The sequence below is a fragment of the Erythrolamprus reginae genome, chromosome Z, assembly GCF_031021105.1.
Source record: "Erythrolamprus reginae isolate rEryReg1 chromosome Z, rEryReg1.hap1, whole genome shotgun sequence".
Taxonomy (NCBI): domain Eukaryota; kingdom Metazoa; phylum Chordata; class Lepidosauria; order Squamata; family Dipsadidae; genus Erythrolamprus; species Erythrolamprus reginae.
In genome coordinates, this window is record NC_091963.1 from 142,566,548 (window position 1) to 142,582,615 (window position 16,068).

A 16,068-nucleotide genomic window follows, 5' to 3' on the forward strand; every position below is an offset into this window, starting at 1 on the left:
CATCTGAGAGTAGAACAAGAAGCAATGGGTGGAAACTAATAAAGGAGAGAAGCAACTCTGAACTAAGGAGAAATTTCCTGAAAGTTAGAGCAATTAATCAGTGTAACAGCTTGCCTCCAGAATTTATGAATGCTCCAACACTGGAGGTTTTTAAGAAGATGTTGGATAACCATTTGTCTGAAGTACTGTAGGGATTTTTGCCTAAGCAGCAGGGTAGATTAGAAGACCTCCAAAGTCCTTTCCAACTCGTTGTTGTTGTTGTGGTGGTTGTTGTTGTTGCTGTTATAGAATCCACTTACCTTGTGAAAAAGCAATTATGACCAGGATAACGGAGAATCTCCATAAACATTTTAAAGAAATCCATCCAAGTAACCATAATATGATTTATCCCTTCCTACCACTAGTCATACTATTTTGGGCCTATGATCAGTGAATAAAAACAAAATAGAACCAAATAGAAATTTGGTTTTCTAAGCCACAGGCTTCTCCTGAAGTATACTCTCTGTTGCCATTTTGGGCCAGTCCAGCTTATTCTGCATGTTTTCTTGCAAGGCATATATACATTATATTGTTTTTTTGTTTTTGTTTTTATTTGTTTGTTTGCTTGTTTAATAAATTTGACTTCTATGCCGCCCAATCCCAAAGGACTCAATGTCTTAGCTGCATCTCATATATTAGATAGTGAATGCAACCATTTTGCTACCACAATATGTAAAAGATTAGGGGCCTACATTTAACCTTGTTTTGTGTTTGTATGTGAGAGGAGATTGATGGTTGGTTGGTGGTTGGTTGGTTGCTTTGGTTGGTTGGCCATAAATTTCATGTATATAACTCTGAGCAATAGGCCACTCAGCCAAATAATAGACTTCAAGTGCAGTTCCTCAATTCTCAAGAGCAAGCACTCACAAACATGTTTTGCTCCAGGTATCTCTCCAGATATCACAGACATGATGATTAAGTCATCAGGTTAATCCTCCTCTCAGGATGCTTCTGAAAGAACCAGCAAGGGCAAATGTCAGAAAAGATATCTATTTCTCTTCAATATATTGTTCCCTGCTAAGGATCTTTGCTCAAAACTGATTGAAGTGTTCCCCAATCATGACAGGTCAGTATAGCATAAATATATATTTCTTATGGACTTTGTACTAATATTTTTAGACTGCCAATCAGCCAATACCTACTCAATTCCAGAGTTGACAAACTATTCCAGATTTCTCTATATGAAACTTACTACATTACTCCACACAGGTGAAATATACATTGATCACCATATTGGAGTAATTGTACAAGACCACTGAAATTCTAATAGCTGATTCTCTTTTAAATTGAAAATGAAAAAAAGAGGCTAATAATTGGGTATTAGACTCAAAGGTCATCTCTGTCCTTTACACTTTGAGCATCCAGACATAAGGGAGGCTGAAGAGAATGGATCAGATCAATAAATGAAGCACAACATATTTGTAAGACAGATCTCAACAAAAGTAACATTTCTTTCACTATCTATAGTATCCTGTTTGAATCAAGGCTGCTGGCAAAAGTAATACGGGAGAAACCAAATCAGCAGGAATGTGGGGGATTATTGTCATTTTACTGTTTCCAGAATTGGCCATGAAAGTACAGCCACTTGAGTGCACTGGAGACAAAGCTATTCATATTCCACATGAATGGCTTCAGGATGGAGACCTTCTCATTGGTGGATTGCTGTCCTTTATTCACTACATGTTTCCCAAAGTTGCTTTCGATAAACATCCTTCTGAAGAATCGGTTAACTTCCCATTGTAAGAAATCGCTCTGTTCTTTTCTTTCCATCTTGGTAAAACAGAGAGGTTCCATCATCATCTGTTAATGAATATAAATATATCATAGACGTATTCTTAACAGCAGCTTGGTAAATAGGAATTATTTGTTAATTCAACAACCCCTTTTCTATTTAAACCAAAATCTGATAAACAATAATATGGGTTGATTATCAATGAGGAATGCTTTTCTGGTTGATATTGAACTAAACAACCTACTTATATCAGCTTAAGGAAATGATTATTTACTCAGCTTCTATTTATCTAAGTTAATTAAAACTCTTCTGTTTGTCTAGGGTAAAAGTTAAACACTCTTCTGTTTAGTTAGTAATCACACTTTGACATGATCTATTTGTATATTATATGTTGTACATTAATCATTTAGCATTGTTACTAAAATAGTAATGTTAATATTTTATACTTGTAGACAAAAAAAATTGTTATAAAAAATAAATGCAAGTCTGAGAGAGGCAGAGAACTTCTGAACACGGGAGCTGCTCAGCTCAGAGAGATTTCTTCCTAACTCAGACAAACTTTGCTCAAGAAATCATGTTTCTGTGTCTATGATTCCTACACCAGAACAAGCAGTTATTCTCTTGAGAACTGAAATACCTTCCAACTTGGAGGAAAAACAACCCTAATTCACCATAATCAAATAAGCACTATAATATCTAAAATATAGGCATTAACTGTGGAATAAAAAATCATTTCCAAAACCTTGGGGTAACACTATAGCAATAGCATTTAGAATTATATACTGCTTCACAGTGCTTTACAGTCTCTCTAAGCGGTTTACAGAGAGTAATCATATTGCCCCCAACAATCTGGGTCTTCATCTTATTGACCTTGCAAAGACGTAAGGCTGAGTCAACCTTGAGCCTACTGTGATTCGATCTGCCAAACTGCTGACAGCCAATGATCAGTAGAAGTAGCTTGCAGTACTGCACTCTAACCACAGCACCACCAAGACTCTCTATTACTAGTTATTAATACTGTGTCTCTATTTTTTCATGTATCACTTAGGTGTTAGGGATCCATCTGTCCTATTTTAAAATGATCACAATCTTTGAAATAAAAATGCAAAGCTGTAACACAAAACTTTGCAAATAGAAATAGGACCTTTCCTGTTTGCCATCTCCTTTTAAGAACAGAAAGAGTTCACTGTGGAAGGAAAAATAAATTTCTAAATATGTGGCAATGGATATCAGATATACTTTTCTCCTCAGTGTTCCCCCTGTAATATAAATAAGTTCCACACATCTCAGATTCTCATTTTTTTAAAAATGAACCCATTCTCTGTCCTCCAATTTTGTAATCTATCTTCTCTCCAGAGTTTTCTTATGGTGCATTTAATGATTCCTACAATCCATTATTTTGTTGTATATGAAGGAGCAAATGTTTAGTTTTTACAACACTGGACACTCATGAGCTGTAAAGGACTTGTTTTCATTATAAGATGAATGTTTTTTATTTGTTTGTTTGTTTGTTTGTTTGTGTACTGCATTTATATGCCACTCACTCCACATGGACTCACAAAGTGTGAAGAAGTGGAGTGTTGTAAATTATTTCGCCACTAGTTCACGTGCACTTGAGTGAAAACTTCTGCACATGCACAGGAGATTCCCAGTTGGGTGGGCAGAGCCTCCTGCCACCAGCACTACAGTTCTAAGAGATTCAGCATAGTTCTTTTGTATTTTTGTCACTGGATATGCCTTACTTAATATGCAACCCATGGCACAGTTCTTCTTTGAAACAAGTGACTTTTTTACAGTGTGGTAACCAAGTTCTATCAACACGTCTTGGGTTTAGTGTTTGCTGTGAAAGAGATAAACAAGGATCCTCATATCTTGCCCAACATCACTCTAGGATTCCACATTTATGACAGCTACTCTGATGCACTTATGACCTATCGTACCACTCTGGACCTGCTTTTTAAGTTGCATAAAATTGTCCCCAACTATATCTGTGGGACTGAAAAGAAAGTTATGGGAATCATTGGAGGGATGAGCCCTGAAACTTCCACACGCATGGCAGAAATTTTGCAGCTTTTCAAGATCCCACAGGTTGGAGCCATAACTAAAGATCTCAAAGACAAGACAATTATGCAGATTGTCTGCTTTTGAAGCAACTTGATGGTTTATCGGTAAAGAGATACATCACTAAAGAGATGTAAAGAAATTAAAGAGCATTAAAGAAGTTAGGGAAAAGTGTGGATTGTGTTTCTCTTCAGTATATCGCTGTTTTCAATAAGATGAATGGTGACATACAGGAGCTAGCCATTCCAGGGGAAGGAGAGATCACTGCTTAATAGTGATCCCTTGTTCCAGCTCCATGACCTCAACCCAGGGTACTGGTGACGAGTGTAACTGTGGCCCTGGGCTCAGGCTGCTGCTACTCAATGCTAGGTCAGTGGTGAATAAAGCTCTCCTCATCTGAGATTTGATCCTGGATGAGGCAGTCGACCTTGCATGTGTGACTGAAACCTGGCTGGGCCTGGAGGGAGGAGTTCCTCTCTCTGAAATTTGTCCAGCCGGGTTTCAGGTATGGCATAAGCCTTGACCTCGGGGAAGAGGGGGAGGAGTGGCTATTATAGCCAGAGAGAGCCTTTGCCTGCATAGACTCATTGCTCCAGAGATTGTGGGCTGTGAGTCCCTCCTTTTGAAGTTGGACTTAGGGGTTCAGGTGGGCTTGTTGCTCACGAACCTGCCTCCCAGCTGCATGTCAACAGTCCTGCCTGTGGTGCTTGAGGAGGTAGCTGGGTTGGCAGTAGGATTCCCCAGACTTATTGTCTTGGGGGACTTTAACCTACCGTCACTCGGTGAAACCTCTGGGCTAGCACAGGAGTTCATGGCTACCATGAGAACCATGGACCTGACTCAGGTAGTACAGGGTCCAACTCACGAGGGGGGGGCACACCCCCGACATGGTATTCCTCTCTGAGCAATTGAGCAATGGTCTGAGATTAAGGGGCTTAGAAGTGTTGCCTTTGTCATGGTCAGACCATTTTCTATTGCAGCTTGACTTCCTGGCTCCAATCCTTCCCTGCAGGGAGGCAGAACTGACTAGATGGTTCCTCTCCAGAGGCCTGATGGACCCAGAGGGCTTTCAGAGGGCGCTTGGGGTTATTCCAAATGCACACATCCACATTTCGGCAGAGTCTCTTGCTGAAGCCTGGAACAAGGCTGCAGTGGAGGCTCTTTGATTGCGCCATTGCAACCTCTCCACGGCACTAGACCCCGTAGAGCTCCATGATTCAACGAGGAACTCCAAGAGTTGAAATGCCAGAAGAGACATCTAGAGAAGCGATGGAGGAAGAGTAAGTCTGAATTTGATCAAACACTTGTAAGAGCTCATATTAAGTCTTACAAAGTGGTGCTCAATGCGGCAAGATGCGCATATCATGCCGCCTTGATTGCATCAGTGGAATCTCGTCCAGCCGCTCTGTTTAAGGTGACCCGCTCCCTTCTTAACCAGGGGGGAGTTGGGGAGCCCTTAAAGAGTAGTGACAAGGACTTTAACACATTTTTCGCTGATAAAATTGCTCGGATCCGAGCAGAACTCAACTCCGATTGGATAACAGAGTCGAGTGACAACAAGTCAGTCGAGGTGACTGGGGCCCGTACTATTATTATTATTATTATTATTATTATTATTATTATTATTATTATTTATATTTGTATGCCGCCCCTCTCTGTCGACTTGTCCACCTGTCTGGGAAAAGTTAAATCTGGTGACACCTGATGAAGTGGACAAGGCCATTGAAGCTGTTTGTTCCGCCACCTGTTTACTGGAACCATGTCCCTCCTGGCTGATTTCGGCCAGCAGGGAGGTGACATGGAGCTGGGTCCATGAGATTGTCAATGCTTCTTTGGGAAGGGGGTCCTTTACAGCTCCCTACAAGGAGGCACTTGTGCGCCCCCTCCTCAAGAAGCCTTCCCTGGACCCAGACATTCTCAACATCTATTGTCCAGTCTCCAACCTTCCCTTTATGGGGAAGGTTGTTGAGAAGGTGGTGGCACTCCAGGTGCAGCGGTCCTTGGAAGAAGGCAATTATCTAGGCCCCTAGCAGTCAGGATTCAGGCCCAGCTATAGCACGGAACCTGCTTTGGTCGTGTTGATGGATGATCTCTGGCGGGCCTGGGACAAGGGTTTATCCTATCCTGGTGCTTCTCGACCTCTCAGAGGCTTTTGATACCATTGGCCATGGTATCCTTCTGCGCCGGCTGGAGAGGTTGAGAGTGGGAGGCACTGTCCTTCAGTGGTTCTCTTCCTACCTCTCTGGTTGGTCACAGTGGGTGGGGGATCAGAGGTCAACCTCTAGGCTTCTCCATTGTGGGGTGCCTCAGGGGTCGGTCCTCTCCCCCCTGCTATTTAATATCTACATGAAACCACTGGGTGAGATCATCCAGGGGCATGGGGTGAGGTGTCATCAGTACGCTGATGATACCCAGTTGTACATCTCCATCCCATGTCCAGTCAACAAAGCAGTGGAAGTGATGTCCCAGTGCCTGGAGGCTGTTAGGGTCTGGGTGGGTGTCAACAGACTCAAACTCAACCTTGATAAGATGGAGTGGCTATGGATTTTGCCTCGCAAGGACAATTCCATCTGTCCATCCATTACCCTGGGGGGGGGGAATTACTGACCCCCTCAGAGAGGCTCCGTAACTTGGGCATCCTCCTCGATCCACAGCTTACATTAGAGAACCATCTTTCAGGTGTGGTGAGGGGGGTGTTTGCCCAGGTTCGCCTGGTGCACCAGTTGCAGCCCTACCTGGACCGGGAGTCACTGCTCACAGTCACCCATGCCCTCATCACCTCAAGGTTCGACTACTGTAATGCTCTCTATATGGAGCTACCTTTGAAGAGTGTTTGGAAACTTCAGATCATGCAGAATGCAGGTGCGGGAGCAATCATGGGCTTCCTGAGGTATGCCCATGTTACACCAACACTCCGCACTCTGCATTGGTTGCCGATCAGTTTTCGGTCACAATTCAAAGTGTTGGTTATGACCTACAAAGCCCTTCATGGCATCGAACCAGAATATCTCTAGGACCGCCTTCTGCCGCACAAATCCCAGCGACCAGTTAGGTCCCACAGAGTTGGCCTTCTCCAGGTCCCATCGACTAAGCAATGTCATCTGGTGGGACCCAGGGGAAGAGCCTTCTCTGTGGTGGTCCCGACCCTTTGGAACCAGCCTTCCCCAGAGATTAGGATTGCACCCACCCTCCTTGCCTTTCGTAAATTCCTTAAAACCCACCTCTGCCGCCAAGTATGGGGGAATTGAGATATCTCCCCCAGGCCTATATAATTTATATATGGTATGTTTGTGTGTATGTCTTGTTTTTAAATAAGGGGGGTTTAGATATTTTTAAATATTAGATTTGCTATTGTACATTGTTTTATTATTGCTGTGACCCGCCCCGAGTCTACGGAGAGGGGCGGCATACAAATCTAATAAATGAGATGAAATGAAATGAAATTTTAGTTGTTTGAACCTGCAGGCTTATGCTAACTGTCATTAACTGCCCATTGATTTTAATTCACACATTTCAAGGGTAATGTGAACAAATATGTGGGCTTAATATTAAATATGGGGAGCACCAGATGTACTGGCAGAAGAAATATTGATGTAGGAATCAGTGGAAGATTTGATTCTTTAAATTCAAATGCTTAGGTTATCTTCAAGATGATAACTTCAGATTATTATTATTATTATTATTATTATTATTATTATTATTATTGATGGACAGAAAGACAAGTTTCAGAAAGGATATCTCCCTATTGAGATATCTCCCTATTGAGATATATATATTATTAAACAGCCATATTTTGAAAAATACCTTTGCTTAAATCAATAAAATCCATCCATCTCTTTATCAATTTCTCTTTCTTTTGTTCCTCCTTTCTTTTTCTTTTTCTTATTTTTAGATTTCCTATGGCTCACTTCAACAGGCAGTAACTGATGAATTTCATTTCCCTCCTTTTTATTGCATGGCCCCCAAGGAAGATCTTCAATATGAGGGTTTAGTCCAGCTCCTCCTATACTTTGGATGGAAATGGGTAGGACTTGTCATTATAGATGATAAACATGGAGAATGTTTCCTGCAAACTCTGGAACCCAGGCTCTCACAGAATAAAATCTGCTCCGAATTCACAGAAAGAATTGATAGAAATTTATATTCTTCAGATATATTAGATTTGGCTGATCATTGTATGAGGCACATTACTTTGTTCACACAGAGAACAGCAAATGCAGTTATTGTACATGGAGAAAATACTGTCTTTTCATGGCTGGCCTCTATTATACAAGGCACCGAATTTTATCTCCCAATACCTTTTGATTCTTCACAGAAAATTTCCACACGGAAAATGTGGATCACAATGGCCCAAAGTGATTTCACATTATTTTCCTTACAAAGAGCTGTGGATATGCAAACATTCCATGGGGCTATTTCCTTCTCAATTAGCAAAAAAGAACTTCCAGGTTTCCAACCATTTATACAGGCTGTCACACCATCTGGGGCAAGTCAAGATGGCTTTATTAAAGATTTCTGGAGCCAAGCTTTTTGCTGTTCACCACCAAATCATGATGTTTACCAATTTGAGAAATGTTCTGGAGAGGAAAGAGTAGAGGACCTTATTGCACCCTTCTTCGAAACCAGAATACTTGGTCATAGTTACAGTATCTATAATGCAATCTATGCTGTGGCTCAGGCTTTACAAGCTGCTCAAACAGTGAGGATCTATCAGAAGATACAAAAGGACAGTGATCAAGGGCAATCAAAGATAGTAGAAGCCTGGCAGGTAAGATTTATTTTTGTCAATGCTCTTTTGAAATGTTCTCCTTGATTGCAAATACTACCCACTGCAACAACATCGCCAAAAGGCTTCAAGAGTTGTTAACCTAATCCTACATAGTTTCTTCTCCAGTAATATCACTCTACTAACCAGAACATATAAAACTTTCACCAGACCAATCCACAAATACTGCTCATCTTTATTCGGACATAAATACTTTAGAAAATATTAAGAGATACTTTACGAGAAGAGCCCTCCACTCCTCCACTCGCAACAGAATACCCTACCGCTAACCTAGTGGATTCACCGAGTGATGGTAGATTTAAATCCCCCAACACAATGACTCTGCGGAACTCCACCACCAACCCAGCTATCTCCTCAAGTAGCACAGGCAGGGCTTTTGGCATGCAGTTGAGAGGCAGGTAGATAAGCAACAAGCCCATCTGTACCCTAGATCCACCCTCACAAAGAGGGACTCACAACCTGCAATCTCAAGGGCAACAAGTCTGCGTAGGCTAAAGGTCGTCTTGGCTATAATAGCCATACCTCCCCCCCCTTCCCTGGGGTCTGGCTAGTGCCACACCTGAAACCCAGCTGGGCACATTTCAGAGAGAGGAACCCCTCCCTCTGGGCCCAGTCAGTTCTCAGTCACAAAAGCCAGGTCGGCCTCCTCATCCAGGAATAAATACATGGAACCCTCTACCAAACTCTGTAGTTAGTATCTTCACCTAACCCCCAAACTTTACCCTTAGACTATCCACTTTTGACCTCACCTGATTCCTAAGAGGTCAGTAAGGGACATGAATGTGCACCAGCATGTCTATCGTCCCTGTCCTAATGTTTCTCTGTTATTGTTTGTATACTACCAATGCATACTTGACAAAAATAAATAAAATAAATAAATAAAATAAACTGGCCCACTAAGGGTACCATCGTCTCCCCTTATATGTCAACGTTTTCCTCCTTCCACATCAACAAAACTGGTCTTTAACATATTTCTCTATAGATTTTCTTCTCATAACTTCGTCTTGCTCTTTTACAAATTGTCACTTACAAAAAGTCCAATATAACTACAGTATTTCAGTCCTCTATACTTTTTTTATTCCTTTGGAAGAAAGATTCCAAACTTAAAATGCAGTATTGTTTGAAAAAATTTTGGAAGCAAATCTGTGTCCCTTTAAGTCTTATTTATTTTTCTTCTGCAAGCTCCACTCATTTCTGCAGAGAATTTTCTTCAACAACAGTGCTGGAGATGAAATTAAATTCAATGAAGATGGAGCACTAGAAGCTGGATTTGACATTGTAAATTTGGTTACGTTTCCAAACAATTCATATATCAACATCCCAGTTGGAGGATTAGATCTGGAAGGAGGAACCTTCCATATTCATCAGGACAAGATACAGTGGCATCCTGGATTCAGTCAGGTGCCATAACAATAATATGGCTCTGAAAGACAATTGTATACTTCAGAATTTAATAGATAGGTAGATGAGGGTGGGGAGAGAGAGATTACAGAGTTTGAAATAGACAGACTGACAGATGAGAGAGACAGACAGATGAGAAAGACAAACAGACAGAGAGACAAGGACAACAGGCAGAGACAAAGACAGAAATATATAGATGATGGATGGATGGATGGATGGATGGATGGATGGATGGATATTCTGGGTATTTTATCAATTGTTAAAAGTATTTAAAAATAAGGAACAAAACAAAGACACCATAATAAGTCAGAAGAACACAGATGGTTGAGAAAATGCTGTGTATAACTTGATTTGAGAGTGCAGGCTGATGGATAAATGGGCAGTCAGATCAAAATAGAGTTGGGGCATATTTGTTTCTCTACCCACTGGATGGCGATACAGCACAACAGTATAAAATTATCGTATTTCTCAGAGTAGGGTGGACATGTTGGTATATCTCATACACATTTTTGGCCTCCAGTAGCCCCACCCCCATGTCCCATTTTTGCTAAAAATAGGCACGTTTTTCACAAAAATGGGATGAGCAGAGAGTTTGGGAAGCCTGCAGAGTGCTCCTAGGGGCTGGGGGAGAGGCAAAAATACCAGTTTTTGCAAATAATTTGCAAAAGGGAGATGTTTTTGCCTCCCCCCTCCCTGGGAGTACTCTGCAGGCCTCCCAAACACACTGTCCACCCCATTTTAATTTTTTTAAAAAGATAACAAACGGGCTGTTTTTCATAAAAAATATGGGCATTTTTGCCGTTCCCAGCCCCTAGGAGCGCTCTGCAGGCTGCCCAAACACTCTGCATACCCCATTTGTTGAAAAAATAGGTGAAAAGTGATGTTTTTCACAAAATGGGTCCATTTTTGCAAAGAAATGGGCTGCACAGAGCATTTAGTGGTTTGCAGAGTGCTCCTGAAAGTGGAAAAGACAAAAAAAAAAATACTTACTTACCCCTTTGAAATCTTGGTGTGTCTTATAATCTGAAAAATACGGTATATGTTGTGCCATGACACTCCTGCTTGAGTAGGGGCTGCAAGAGAAGACCACCAAGGTCCCTTTCTCTTCTCTTCTCTTCTCTTCTCTTCTATTCTATTCTGGGGTAAAATGCTCCTGGTTCGCTCATGTCTATCAGTTATCAGATAGCCAGTCGCAAAGAGAGCACAAGCCTCGGCCCACCCACCTGGAGGCCACCATTTCAGTTCCCTTTGCACATGGGCAAAGTGTTCTGTGCATGTGCAGAGGGTAAAAATGGCACCATCTAGGCAGGTGGATAGAGCCTTACACTCTGTTCACTACTGGCTCTCCGATGACTGATAGACACAAACAAATCAGGAGCATTTAACCCCTGATTCAATTCTATTCTAATCTATTCAGAAAAGATACCCTTCCAGGGTCTCTATAAATGGCATTGTTTAATTAATGGGACTTAAATTGTGCCAACCCTATGATAGTGATTCAATCAGTCAAACAGGTAGTCTATGATGTAATCAGGCCTTATGACTTCCTGGGTTAAAGGTAGTAACCAGAGCCTTGACTGGAAAAGAATAGGAAAAAGAATCCACATTTAGATGTAAATGTGGGCTGCATTTCATTAATTAAACTTCAGTTATATAAAAGACAAATCAAATGCAACTTCAGTTCTGTCCCTGACTCTGATAACCTTTTGGAAGTTGAATTGTCTTTTACATGGCAAAAATGATGATCAACAGCCTTGTTCTTATTCATTGGCTGTTAGGGGAAAAAATAAGCAAAAGGTTAATACTGACTTCTTTCATTATTTGTGGAAGATCCCTCCTCCCTCATTATGTAATGACCCATGTCCACCTGGAAAAAGAAAGAAGAAGATCGAAGGGCAGAAATTTTGCTGCTACGCTTGTGCTCCCTGTCCAGAAAAGATGATATCCAAACAAATGGGTAAGATTCATGGCATTCCAATGGAACCAGCCTATATCCCAGTTAACAAGAATCGCTTCAATTTATTGCTCCCTGAATTTGTTCTTGTATAAGTTTTTTAAATGTATACAAATATTAAGTACATGAACAATATGACTTCTGAGTATTATTTTTGATACCAAATAATAATAATAAAACTTGACAATTTTTATCACCTTCCATTAGTCATATTCACATTTTTCTAACAACACCGTACAGAACTGGTTATTTTAATATGTTCTATATTGAGAGGTTCTCCACCTGGGGGTTGGGACCTCTTTGGAGGTTGAATGGCCGTTTCAGAGGGATAGCCTAAGACCATGGGAAAAGACAAATTTCACGGGGTGTTAGGAACTAAAGCTTCTATTCTGGCACCTTGGAACACATTTTTACAATATGACCAAACAGGGGGTGTCCCTCTGACTTTCTTGCCAATCAGTTTAAAGCTCTGTTGGGAGAATTGGCACTAGACCTATGATGGGGATCACCACAATATGAGGAGCTGTATTAAGGGATCACAGCATTAGAAAGGTTGAAAACCACTTTATATAACAATATCCATTGTAGTAATCCCCAATTTCTGATTTCTTCTACTTATAAAGAGGTGGCGGAGCTCCCAGCTCCCATGGACTTGTCCACTTCATCAGTGGAAATGCTATAAAACCTAGTGCACTCCAAAAACATTGATGTGTAGAAAAATCTTAATTGTCCACTGTTCTCATTTTTACAATCTAGGTTTAATAGAGAGTTATAAAAGGCTTTAGAAAAAAACTTACATTGTAGGTAAATCCAGAAAAGCATGGCAGGTAAATCCAGAAAAGTAATTATGAAAAGCTTAAGTCTGTTTATAAACTCTTCTCTTCTTTTTAGACACAGAAAATTGTGATGGTTGCCCAGAAGATCAATTTCCAAATGAGGCTCATAATGAGTGCATTCCAAAGACACTGCATTTTCTCTCCTTTGAAGAGACACTGGGCGTTACTCTGGTTTCTTTGTCTCTTCTTTTTTCCCTAGCTACAGTTTTGGTGTTTATAATCTTCGTTAAGCAACGCAACACACCCATTGTCAAAGCCAACAATCGCAACCTTACCTACATTCTACTTGCCTCTCTCTTTCTATGTTTCCTCTGTTCATTTCTGTTCATAGGACAACCCAATAAGGCGACCTGCCTCCTCCGACAAACAAACTTTGGCATCACCTTCTCTATTGCGATTTCTTCTATATTAGCCAAAACCATTACTGTTGTTGTAGCATTCCTAGCATCAAAGCCAGGAAGTCTATTCCGCAAATGGGTGGGGCAAAAGTTGGCCTATTTTATTATCTGGTTCTGCTCCTTCATTCAAGTAGTTATTTGTATTGTTTGGCTGGGTACCTCTCCCCCATTTCCAGATGTAGACATGCAGACACTCTATGGAGAAATGATAGTTGAATGTCATGAAGGCTCCATCATCATGTTTTACTGTGTCTTGGGCTACATGGGCCTCTTGGCTCTTCTTAGCTTCACTGTGGCCTTCCTAGCCAGGAAGTTACCAGACAGTTTCAATGAAGCCAAGTTCATCACATTCAGCATGTTGGTTTTCTGCAATGTTTGGCTGACCTTTGTCCCCACCTATCTGAGCACCAAAGGGAAGTATGTGGTGGCTGTGGAGATCTTCTCTATTCTGTCTTCCAGTGCTGGTTTACTGGGATGCATCTTCATCCCTAAAATCTATATAATTATATTTAGACCTGACCTCAACACAAGAGAGCAATTAACACACAAGAAATAGAAAAAAGAACAAGATCTATTTTTTTTACCAGCAAATACTAATTGGATGTGTACATAGAATATTTCTCAGATATAAGTAATCTGATGGAACCACATTGATTTTTCTCTGTCCAAACTCAAAAGTAAATCTGTTAGGTGACATGTTAGCCATGTAGCTAATAAAGTATGAATAAATTTTACTTTCTTTCACAATAGATGGTGGTGTTTATGTGGGGGGAGGGATATAAATGCTTTAATTTTTTTCAGGCTAGCAGTTCTATATAAGATTTTATTGGATTTTGGGGGGGGGAGTTTTCAATGTTTCACATACCAATTCTTACAGTAAAAAAAAGAACTAGATCCCTACCAAAATAGACATTAAAAAGAACAATCTGTAAATAAACCTCAAGATTTTGGCACACAAGGGAAAAAAGGTTCCCCATTACTGTTAAGTACCTTTGTCCTTTTAAAGTGTAAAGGCACAATACAGAAAAAGGCTGAAACAGTGAAACTTATATATGATGTTGGAATATTTTAGAAAGACCCTTCCACTGTAATGTTATTGATTCTCACTAGATCAGGGGTGTCAAATTCAAGATTTGTGGGCCAGATTCAGACCGCAATGCAAAATGTAAAGGAAAATGTAAGGGGCAGCCCACATCACTTTAGCCCAGGCTACCTCACATAAGAAGAAACATTGGTCCAGCAAGGCTTCAGTCTAGTCTACCCAATGTGAAGAGGAAACAGCAAGCCAGTGTGATTTCAGCCTGGTGTACCAAGTGTGAAGAGAAAACATGACAGAAGTTTGGGTAGTGGCGTCAAGTTGGCCATGTCCACCCAGTTGGCCACACCTACCCACATACCCCTTGAGGTGAACCACAGCTCTGATGTGGCCCTCAATGAAATTTATTTATTTATTTAAACTATTCAAATTTATAAGCTACCCTTCTTCAGTGGACTCAGGGCAGCGTACAGGATAAAACAAATACAAAATCTTTTTTAAAACCCTTCAATGAAGAAAGCCATTCAATACCACTAAGATATTACCGGCTGAAAGCAAAATATTAATGGCCCCAGTCCTGCTGGCAAAGGCATGTTTTTAAAGCCTTTCGAAAGGCTAGGATGATGGGGGCAGTGCATATCTCAGGGAGGGAGTTGATTCCAGAGGCCCAGAACCACCACAAAGAAGGCCTTTTCCCTCAGCCCAGCCGGCTAGCATTGTGTGGCGGATGGGATGTGGAGAAGGGCAACTCTATGGCATCTGAGCAACTACTGGGATTATAAGACAGGAGACGGTCCCGAAGGTAATCTGGTTGTGATTGTATGCATGCATGTGCCCACACCCATAACAATGCTTTCCCCTCTGCATGCACACAACCCCCATGCTGCCCCCCACGCATGCGCACAACCCCCTGTTCTGCCCTCTCACTGCATGCATACAGGCTTCACTGAAGCTTCCGGACTTCCAGTAGGTCCATTGGGCTGTTTTCCTCTTTCAGGAAAGGCTCCTAAAGCCTGGGGACAGTGAAAACAGGCCAATCGGAAGTGAGCAAAACGGAAGTGGAGCTGCCCTACTACTTACCTGTAGATCGTTGCAACCACGCTTCGCATACCTCGGCCCATTTTCCTGCAGCCAGCAAGGCTTTCCTGAATGCCTCTCTAGTCAAAAAAAGAGTTCCAGACCAGCACTCACCATGACATCACCAGTGGGTCGCTACCAGTTCAGCTGATCTGGATCTCAAATTCAATGTTCCCTCTAAAAAATTTTTGGTATGGGCGGAAAAGTATAGTGTCTGAGTGGCACATTAGGAGAGACATTCGGCATTGGGAAGCATAGAGGTATGAATGAATGAATGAATGAATGAATGAATGAATGAATGAATAAATAAATAAATAAATAAATAAATAAATAAATAAATTTTCAGGCCTGAGCCCCTGATTTTTTTCACAGATGTCACCCAAGTCAACTCGTTGCATAATTGTTGTTGTCGTTGTTATACAATCCACATACCTTGTGAAAAAACAGCTATGACCTGGATGACTGAGACTCTCCATAGACATTTTAAAGAAATCCATCTGAGTGACCATTATATGATTTATCCCTTCCTACCACTAGTCATACTATTTTGGGCTTATGATCAGTGAATAGAAACAATTTGGTTTCTAAGCCAGAGATTTTTCCTGAAGTCTAGTCCTTGTCGCCACTTTGGGTCAGTCCAGATTGTTCTGCATGTTTTCAGCAGTTCATACAGTATATATTAGCAGCGTCTCATTCATTTGGTAGTAAAGGCAACCATTTTACTACAACAATATGTGAAAGACTAGGA

General features: G+C 41.1%; 1 protein-coding gene across 1 annotated transcript; it reads left to right on the forward strand.

Annotated features, from left to right (window-relative positions):
- Window positions 1-1,566: 1,566 nt before the first annotated feature.
- On the forward strand, window positions 1,567-13,763 carry LOC139153684 (vomeronasal type-2 receptor 26-like). The gene is made up of 6 exons (XM_070727945.1): window positions 1,567-1,778; window positions 3,568-3,859; window positions 7,725-8,600; window positions 9,801-10,019; window positions 11,850-11,976; window positions 12,865-13,763. The coding sequence occupies exons 1-6, from the start codon at window positions 1,567-1,569 to the stop codon at window positions 13,761-13,763; spliced, it is 2,625 nt and encodes an 874-aa protein (XP_070584046.1).
- The last annotated feature ends 2,305 nt before the right edge of the window (window positions 13,764-16,068 follow it).

Excerpts from the sequence above, each read along its gene's own strand:
- LOC139153684 (XM_070727945.1), top strand. The coding sequence starts at position 1,567 with ATGTGGGGGATTATTGTCATTTTACTGTTTCCAGAATTGGCCATGAAA. Across the intron at positions 1,779-3,567 it reads GAATCGGTTAACTTCCCATT|TGTGGTAACCAAGTTCTATC; the intron begins GTAAGAAATCGC and ends ACTTTTTTACAG. Across the intron at positions 11,977-12,864 it reads GATGATATCCAAACAAATGG|ACACAGAAAATTGTGATGGT; the intron begins GTAAGATTCATG and ends TCTTCTTTTTAG.